This window comes from Pyxicephalus adspersus, chromosome 2 (assembly GCF_032062135.1).
Source record: "Pyxicephalus adspersus chromosome 2, UCB_Pads_2.0, whole genome shotgun sequence".
Lineage (NCBI taxonomy): Eukaryota > Metazoa > Chordata > Amphibia > Anura > Pyxicephalidae > Pyxicephalus > Pyxicephalus adspersus.
Genome location: NC_092859.1, coordinates 102,621,196 through 102,631,269, shown reverse-complemented (window position 1 = coordinate 102,631,269; position 10,074 = coordinate 102,621,196). Strand labels below are relative to the sequence as shown.

The following is a 10,074-nucleotide window of genomic DNA, read 5'->3' as shown; positions in this document are numbered from 1 at the left end:
TAACCAAGTTCATTCCAGATTTACTGGATCACCCAGGTTCCCCCATGATAGTCTTTCTTCTCTAGTCTTGGAGAACTTTAATTAATCTGGCCCATTGACTGATAAAAACAGCCCAAATGCCAAAGATACATTTATTGCAACTGGTTATACAGGTAGATAATGTACAAAATACCATAGCATTAATATATTCACTCATCATTCACAAATTACAGACATTTGTGATACCAGCAGAACATCAGTGTGTCAGTCAGTGTCAGTGATTTTTGTATATTACACATGTTATATAGAACACATGTTGTATTCTTCTCATAAAATGTACTGAACTGGAAGGTATAAATCTTATTGTGAATAGATTAGAATTTAGTTTCAGTGACGACCTAGAAAATAAAAACACAACATAGGTTTACATGCAAATAGATAAAACATTTAAAAAATAAGTACATGATAATTAAAGCTTACCTACAGGGTACCAGTTTACTAACATAGGTGAAATGGACTGATGATGAGGGGACCTGAATGTTCTTTCTGCAGTTTCATTTTTACTAACAGGTATCCTTCCCATCCCCACTGTGTGACTTAACAGTGAAAAGAAAAGCAACTTATCCCTTACACTCTGCATTCTCTCCCTATAAGCAATCTCTTGCAATGCAACACACCTGGTTGGCTACTTGTGCTACTTCCCCAGTCTGCTGACTAATGTCACTGTGTCTTCTCATGCATTATGCTTATTTCTCATACTAAGTCAGTGATTTAATGTCACTGTAAACAATCCTCCCTAATAGTTTACAGCAACACTAGAACAAATGAGTGATGTGCACATAGCACCCTGCTATGTGTCCTCATCCATTGGAAAGTACAGTGCTCATTCCTGTTCATCCATTTGTCAGATTGATGAATAATGCCAGGAAACTGCTGCACACATATTAAATTTTCCCCTAAGGCAATCAAGAATGTTCCTCTCAGGCGATAGTCATTGTAAGTGTTCGTAGCATAAGAATGAACTATAGAAATACTTTCATACAAGAAAGATGGGGGATATCACTGAAAAATATAAAAAAAATATAAAATTCTTTTTAACTGTCATGGTAATTCTCCTGCTTTTAGTTGCACTACATCTGCAGGCCAGACAGCTAGCTTTTTGAGATAAATATATATACAGGGTGTCCCAAAAGTCACTACACACACTTCCTTTTTTCTAATCATTCCAGGTATCATTTGGAGAGGCTTGAAAGCATTAGCAAATGACAACTTAGGCTTTGCAGTTTTTGTGAGCATATCATTCTCTTTACTATGGCTCGCCAATTGCCACTTGGCAAGAAGTTTTCAGTCTGCAACTGCAGTTCAGCGCAAGTTTGAGAAGCGTTATGGCTGTCACACTGCTTCAACCCGTAATACAATTTACTCTATCCATGGCAAGTTTCTCGAAGCAGGGCCTGTCCTTGACAAACTACACAGCGGAAGACCTGCTACTACCACCATGGATGAAAACACTGAACTCCTGGAGCAGGCATTCACTCAAAGGCAGGGAAAGTCCATCTGGAGGGCTGCACTGGAACTCAGCATGAACAAAAGCTGATAAAGCTCTACCTGTACCGACTTCATGTTGTTCAAATCTTTAAGCAAAAGATTATGTTGCTCATGTAGAAATGTGTGAATCACTTCTACACCATTACCAAAATGACAAATTTTTTGAATTCAGGAAAATCAAACCCAGCACAAATTCAGAATGGGCTTGGCAGTCCCCTGACCTTACACCCTGTGACTTTTTTTGTGGGGCTATATCAAAAACAAGGAGTATGCCACTAAGCCCCATACCCTGTCACAGCTTGGGAAAAGAATCCGCAAAAAACGTGGTGGCAAGCCTAGCAAGTAAAACTGCAACGACTCCTTTGTTGATGCTAAAAATACGAAAAAACTCAGTTTCTTGGGTAATTTAGGAATTCATTAAAGTGTATAGTGACTTTTGGGGCACCCTGTACTGTGCATATATGAGGTCTGTCTATTATATAACAAGACTGATATAATAATTTGCTTTCATTTATTTTTAAGACAATTCTAATGTTTGTCCCCTTCAATATATCCTCTCTATTTATAATTAAGCACCAATGTAGTTTTGTTTTCCACTAGATAAGTGCACCGGCCAGTTACTGATTGGGTGCAGAAGCCGGCCGAAAGAAGAGGGAAGAGGACAGAGGTCGCGGCGATGGATGACGTGGGACCGGCAGATCAGGTAAGGCTGTATTTACTATTACTTCCCATAGGATTACCTACCCTGAGTGTGACTCGGGGATACTGCTTTCAGCAATTTTTTTCTACCCCAAGTCACACTTGGGGTTAACTGCTAGAGAGGTTAAAATGATTTCAGGACATCGGGGGAAACACAACTTCATTAAATGGTGACTGACAACAATCTATATGGCAGAGAGTGCTGTTGTTTCTAGTGCATGTTTGGACAAATTTAAACTTTCATGGCAAGTGCTTATAATCAGTTCTCACTGAGATAGAAACACGTTCTTCTTATTTATTGGACAGACCTTGTATGTACACACATACCGTGTTTCCCCGAAAATAAGACCTACCCCGAAAGTAAGCCCTAGCATGCTAATCATGCAAGGGTGAAATATAAGCCCTCCCCCGAAAGTAAGCCCTATTGGCTTCTTCGGAGGGTGTGGTCACGTGTTACACGGAGGGATACCAAGAGGAAGGAGGGAGCAGAGAGAGAGAGAGGAGATTTCAAAAGCACTGGAGCAAGGGGTGAAGAAATCGCAGGGTTAATTAACCTACAGTACTCTGGTGTGACACTAGCACTAAGAGGTTGGTGGATTCTCTTTTCAAAAGGTCCTTGCTGGTATTTTATTCATTAGCAACAATGCATATTTATTCATTGATTTTTTTTTTTGCTTTTACTCAGATTTAACATGTAACTCTATGAGTCACATGTTAATTGTCAGCACATTTTCTTGTTATGTTGCACTTGTTTGCTTATGAAGCTGTGTTTTTTTTCATTACTCATTTATGTCAATTCTTATTCATGACTTCTTGTATATAACAGAAGAAATCTGATTTTGACAGGTCACAGGTAACACAGAGGTATCTTTCTATAGTAATATTGGTTGCAGGTTTTGGTAAATACAGATTTTTGTACATGAATAAATATAGATTTTTTTGTGAGAAAAATAAGACATCCCCTGAAAATAAGCCCTAATGAGATTTTCAGAAGTAAAATAAATAGAAGGCACTGTCTTATTTTCGGGGAAACACGGTACATATATCATTTACTTACAACATGGTCTTTGAGGTAGTTGGTTCCACTTGTAATACCATGTAAAGATAAAATGGTTCCAGGATCCTATTTAAAAAGAAAATATATAAACATTAAATAATAAATATATATGTATGTTTAGATTCTTCTTTTAAAAGCCCATGAACAAAATAGAATTATTAGGACTGGTTGTATCTAAACCAATGGTTGCCAACGTTTCGGACGTCACAGACCACTAAATCAACGGAATCCGGACTGTGCGTGCGCTGGGAGCCTTGTGTCACTCAAAGAGGAAGAAACTTCCCCCAGAGTGATGTCATAATGCCAGAACCTGTCCACTCTCCCATCTCAGGCTCAAACCTGTTTGCTAAACATCTTGGGGGGACAGCAAAGCAGGGCTGTGCACACAACAAAAGTTGTGTCCATACGGGGGACATTATCAGTAGGGCTAGATTAAGGACCCCACTGGGGGGCGCACTGGTCAGAGCTGGGGACCACCAAAATTGGAGACTGCTGATCTTAACTACTGTATATTATACAAAACTAATGCATGAAATTGCATTAGTGTGAATGCAGTACAGTTTTTTAGACTTGTTAAACAGCTGTTGGTAAAAAGAAAAACTCTGACAAAACTCAGCAATGATTAACTGCTTACAAAATATATGTTTTGAAAGGCTGTGTGATAAAGTGTCAAATGAAACCCCCCTGGCCTTTTGAAACATGGGGATATTTGTGTAGGCCTAAAGCGTACCTAAACTCAAAATTGTCACTTTACATAAAAGGGTAAAGAACCCTTTTATGTAAGGTAAAAATTCATTTTTTTCTATGTTAGGTGCAAGACCCTTTTTTTTTTTTTTTTTTTTAGAAAATAAGGGTGCAGCACTGCCCCCTAGGCGGTCGAGAATGAATGGAAGCACAAAGCTCTTGGGCATGCACAGAAGGAGCCTTTTTGCTCAAAGAGCAAAATATACCGATCTCACGCATGTGCAGTAAGATCGGCAATTTTTTTTTATCCTACGTCATCTGATCTTGCGCCTGGGTTAGGTGACGTAGGATGAAGAACCCGGAAGAGAAGAAGAAGATGGCGGCGCCCGGAGCTCTGGCTCCAGGACGGATGAATTATAAACAGAGCCCTTAGAGACTGATGTATGAAAGTGTGCAATATGCAGAAATATTTGCCAAAAACAACTAGTTAGAATATTAAAATGATCAAACATGAATAGGTAAAATAACAATTGGAAGATAATTGGTTGCTTTGTGGAGCACTTTTCATATGTCAGCCCTTTGGAAAGGCCAGAAATTTGGACAGATGGACTGAGGACCTCAGGGTGGAAACCATATGTATTCTATGGCCCTTTGGAACTGGGAACTTGTAAAGTAATATCCAAGGGAAAGGGCATTTTGGCTTGCCTGGTAACACAAACAATCCCAAGGGAACAATGGTAAAGAGAAGGTAGACCTCTATCATCTTAATACAGTTGCACTCTCCCATGCTTTCCTAGAACAATAGGAAGGCCATAGCCCATTTATTCTGCAAACTGTCTTAGTAATAGTTTGAATGCTTCTGTCAGTTGCTACCTTTGCTGGATCACATTTGAAGGCATCTTCTATGCCCCTCTTTTCAAGTACATGTAAAACTGCATCATGGACAGTGACAAAAAATATTGAAGTTTTGATATCATCATCAAAAAATGAACTCCTCTTTAATTTGTCCAGAACCGAACCTAGTTAAACAAAGTAAAATAATTGTTAAAGCTTGTGGGTGCCTAGGATGACAAAAGATTAATCACATTCATTATACTATTTTGGACAAATCTGGTCCTTATCAGTTTCTCCAGGTATCACTATGGTTCACCTTCATCTTCATCACTGGTAAAACCATCTTTTCGAGTCTCAAATGATAAAACTTCGGAGACAAAGTCCTTACAGCGTCTTAAAACATTGATGCATATTTCTGGTGCTGCATGTGCCCAGACTGTGCCCATAATATATGGCAGAGGGGGGTATGAACTGGTATTTGCCATAAAGAACTGGTATTTGCCAATTTTGGGAACCCCACACAGTGCCATTTTTATTATTAATATTATTATTATTTTTTTATATATCACCAACATATTAGTCAGCACTGTACATTAAATAGGGGTTGCAAATGACAGACAGTGACACAGGAGGAGAAGAGGACCCTGCCCAGAAGAGCTGACACTCTAGGAGGTGGTGGAAGTCTCACACAATAGGAGGGGAGATTTGGAGTGATGGGAAGTAGTGAGGGTTTTAAGAGACAGAAGAATACGGGTAGGCAAGTTTGAAAAAATGGGTTTTGAGTGCTCTTTTAAATAAGCAGAAAGTAGTAGCAATCCGAATAGTATGAAGAAGACCATTCCATAGAGTAGGGGCAGCTCTAGAAAGGCCTTGTATTCGTGTGTGTGAGGAGGATATGAGTTAGGAAGTCATTAGTTGGTCAATGGAGGAGCGAAGAGAGCAGCAGGGGGAGTTTTTTTCTACCAGGTCAGAAATGTACGTGGGACAAGAACTGTGAAGGGATTTGAATGCAAAGCACAGGAGCTGGAATTGGATTCTCAGGTGAAATGAAAGCCAATGCAGAGAACTACAAAGAGAAGCGGCAGGAGGAGTGGGGGGAAAGATGGATGAGTCTGGCTGCAGCATTCAATATAGATTGTGAGGCATATGAGTAGTATAGGAGCGGGTCCCATGTAAGATAATTTATATATGGTCTAATACTGTGAATACACTAAACAGGGATTTTATTATAAATTATTATATAATTACTATTAGAATGGAGAATAGATTTAATTTAATAAATTTGGCAAGTTGTACTGGGGCATGGAATCTAGTTACAGTACTGCACATTAAGAGGGAGTGCTACATATTTGTTACAGGAAAGATTGAAAAAGACAAGCATTCATTTATACTATGAGTCTGCCTTTCAGGATTTTAAATAATTTTACCTAACGATAAACGAGTTTACTAAAGATCACTTACAATCAGCACCAGCAATGTATGTATCCACTTCAACCTTATTAAATTCCTTTAATATCTATAAAAATAAAGACATTGGAAAACTTCTATCAAACGTCAGGGCAAGAGAGAGCATTTTGTCACCTATATCTAACTTTGATATATAGAACAATAATTTTGCTATCTCCATACATTAAAGTTTAAGCTCATTCCTAATTCTCTGGATAAGCATACAAGAAAAGAGGGTTACGAGGGGAAAAAAATTAGATAAATCACAGTTTATTTGTATATCAACCAATATAATATTTAAGTGAAAATGAAGTCCATTCATAATAGATTACATATTATGAATTAAAATGGGTCTCCATTTCAATTCATAATAATTATAATATTTATATATAATATTATTTATTTATTTAATAGCATTTTCATCTCAAATACTTACCCCGATATTCCAACAAATCCACCTCCTCTTTCATTTTTACTAACATTACATTTGGTGATTCACTTTTTAATTTAATTTATGCAGCAACCCTTCAAAGACCTTTAAGGCCCCAGTACTACATACCCACTATCTGCACTTTTGGTAAATTATATTTAAATTATATACACCCAATTCCTCCATTCTATATTCATGTAGGTTCTTAATATTAATCCATTGTACCTATCAAACCTTGTGAAGTCCCTCAAGTCTACTTACTGGTGAACACCACACTGTGAAGGTATGTGCTTATTCTCATTTTTTTTGTTTAACCCATAATCTCTCTATTCTGCTGTTTTTTTTTTTTTTCTCATACATTGTTTGTGAAATTAGATAAGTAAATTTAAAAAAAATATGCTTAGCCATTTTGATTTGAAAAGTCAACAAAATCTGGTCATACAAAGTAAAATAGACATATTTTGTCTGGCATATATTCAAGTATGGAGATCTGTTGAACTCCTTACTTATTCAGTTAGGAAACCCACACTCCATTCCAGGGAGAAAAGGCCATTTTTATCCTTACTACTGTCATCCAATTACAAATATAAGAAGACTTCAGGAGAGAGCCTATTTTAATTTATAAGCAAAGGGCACTGAGGATTATGGGGCCTGGATTCTCTAATGTGTTTTTACTAAGGAAATGATTCTGCTTGCACTGCATACTGAAAGTAAGTGAGGGTAAGACATCTAATGATCCTCTGTGTGGGCTTGATATGCAGATGACAAACTGCGAACTTCATAATATCGAGGATCATGAGATGGTTGTCCGGCTTATAGTGGAACAGTAATGGGATCTATTGAATCCCTTACTTGTTTAGTTGGCAGATTGGCTCTTCACTCTAGAGGACAGGCATATCATCTATCAACTCACTTAGGAATGTAAGTTAAAACCAATAAAGATCCTACTATTGTTTAGAAGCAAATGGTACTTATAACTATGTAACATGAGTTATCTGGTTCTATCATTTTAAACAAATATAGTATTTGCTTTATAGTCATGGACATAACAAAATAGGAGCAGGATCACCATCTGTTTCTGCTTATAGTGCTTGTAGTGCTTATGGGCGGTTAGTATAGGATAGGAAGCTCATGATCCATTAAAGTTTATCTTGTCCATATGGAAGAGCACAATCTACAATGTAAAAATAGACTTTACATCTAATAGACCCTTTTTTCAGGGTAACCTTATGGATCACTTGGTTGACAGAATATGTAACCCATAGAAACAAACAGTACCTTTAAATTAGGCCAGCTTGCAGCAAATTTAAACTGGTGTAAATCAGTACATTATTGAAATAAATGTTTTATTTTTTGCTGACTGTCTATCTGACATACTTTTTACAAGACCCTATTTTACTAAATCATAATTGGTGGAAAGGGTAAAAGAGGTCAGCACCGAAACAATGTTTGGTCTTTTTTTTTTAGATTGCATGCTTACCGCCTTTAGAACCTTCATTCCAGACATGTCAATAAATGACACTGTTGTAAAATCCAGAATCAGTGTGTGAAGATCAATTTTTGGAACTTGAATGTTTGTTGGAAGATCTTCATTCCAGTTAACTCCAATGGGCAGATCCTCAGGAGGTTCATCCAGCTCTTCTATTCTGTTATTGTGTAGTTCTTCATCATCAGATATATCAAAGTCGTTTGTTGTTGATACCAAACCTTTCTGATTAAATTAAAAAAAAACAGAACAATTTATATTAAAAAATAATTTTTATAAACCCATTATAAACCTCTGCAAATCCTATATTCATTGTATTAGACTATTCATGTTCATACTAAATTGCTGTGTGTTACGTATAACAACCTTCAATTATATAAAATGACATTAATCTAATTATGATTAGAAGTGCAAATTTTCTGGCAGCTTTTATTTATTTTTTTAAACTTACTGGCATCATACATAGTTCTCCTTTTTTAACTAATTTTGCAATTTTCCGGAGAGCCTTATTGCGCTTGCGTAGGAGCCATAGAGGATTAAAGCCAACCTGAAATATATAAGTCTGTTCAAAAATTGTAAAAAAATAATTTATTTGTAAAAGAAATGGATTAAACCTAAACTTACAGAGTAAATCATTTTTTCTTTGAAGGCATCAATGTTAGCAAAAAAGACAGGAGATGGGCATCTGAATATTTTCACTCCTTTTGGCTCAAAGATCTGTTAGCATTGTGAAAATAAAAAGAATACATACATTTACTGAAAATGAAATCACTCCAAAATCTATTGTTCATAAAATTTGATCTACTTACATCAGCATAGTCTTTTTTGTCTTTATAAATATCTGTTCTTCCAATGCTAGCCAATAATGCATATTTTGGACTACAAGGTAGAAATAAGATATTTCAGTTAAATAAAGTAAGTAGTAAAAACATATCAGTAACCTACATTTACCAGCCAATTTGTTAGGTAAATCTGTTCAACTGCATGTTAATACAATTACCTAATCAGTCAGTCTCATGGCAACTACTCAATGCAATATTGATATAAGCATTGTCAAGATGATTTGCTGAGGTTTAAACTGAGCATCAAAATGGGGGAAAATGGTGATTTTATTTAAGTATTTAATTGACATTAATTGTGGCATGGTTGCCTGTGATCTTCTAGGATTTTCATGCACAACATTTTCTAGGGTTTAAAAAGATTGGTACAAAAAGGTTAAAATATACAGAGAGTGGCATTTCTCTGGGCAAAATCCCTTGTTGACGCCAGAGGTCAGAGGGCTATTACCAAACTGGTTTGAGCTGGATGGCAACAGTTACTCATAACTAAGGTTTGCAGAAGATCATCTCTGAATGCACAACACATTGAACCTTGAAGCAGCAGAATACCACAACAGATGCCAATCCTATCAACCAATAACAGGCAGCTGAGCCCATCTTTTACATGGGCTCACCAAACCTGGACAAGTGAAGATAATAGCTAAATAAGAGTTGCCCTGTCTGATGAGCCTTGATTTTTGCTGCAACATTAAATGGTAGGGTCAGAATTTGTTGCAATGGATCCATTCTATGTTGTATCAATGGATCAGGCTGTTGGCAATGTAAAGGTGTGGGATATTTTCTTGGCACATTTTGAGCCCCTTTGTACCAATCAAACATTGTTTAAATGCCACAGCCTACCTTAGTATTGTTGCTGCCCATGTCCAACCCTTTAGGACTGCAATAAAGCCATCTTCTAATGGCTACTTCCAACATTCTAACATGCCATGTTACAAGGCTCATATCATATCACACTGGTTCGGTAAACAAATGTTTCCTGTACTCAAATGACCTCCACAATCCCCAAATCTCTGTCCAACAGAGCACCTTCTGAATGTAATGGAAAAGGAGATTCACAAGATCGATATGCAGC

General features: G+C 36.9%; 1 protein-coding gene across 1 annotated transcript in view; it reads right to left on the bottom strand.

The window, feature by feature from the left end:
• Window positions 1-353: 353 nt before the first annotated feature.
• Window positions 354-10,074, bottom strand: part of LOC140322483 (chloride anion exchanger-like) — a 44,676-nt gene continuing 34,955 nt past the window's right edge. Inside the window, 8 exon segments of the mRNA XM_072399043.1 lie at window positions 354-377; window positions 3,284-3,349; window positions 4,841-4,986; window positions 6,263-6,317; window positions 8,158-8,388; window positions 8,615-8,710; window positions 8,788-8,880; window positions 8,973-9,042. Of these exon segments, the coding sequence (XP_072255144.1) occupies window positions 354-377; window positions 3,284-3,349; window positions 4,841-4,986; window positions 6,263-6,317; window positions 8,158-8,388; window positions 8,615-8,710; window positions 8,788-8,880; window positions 8,973-9,042 (781 nt within the window).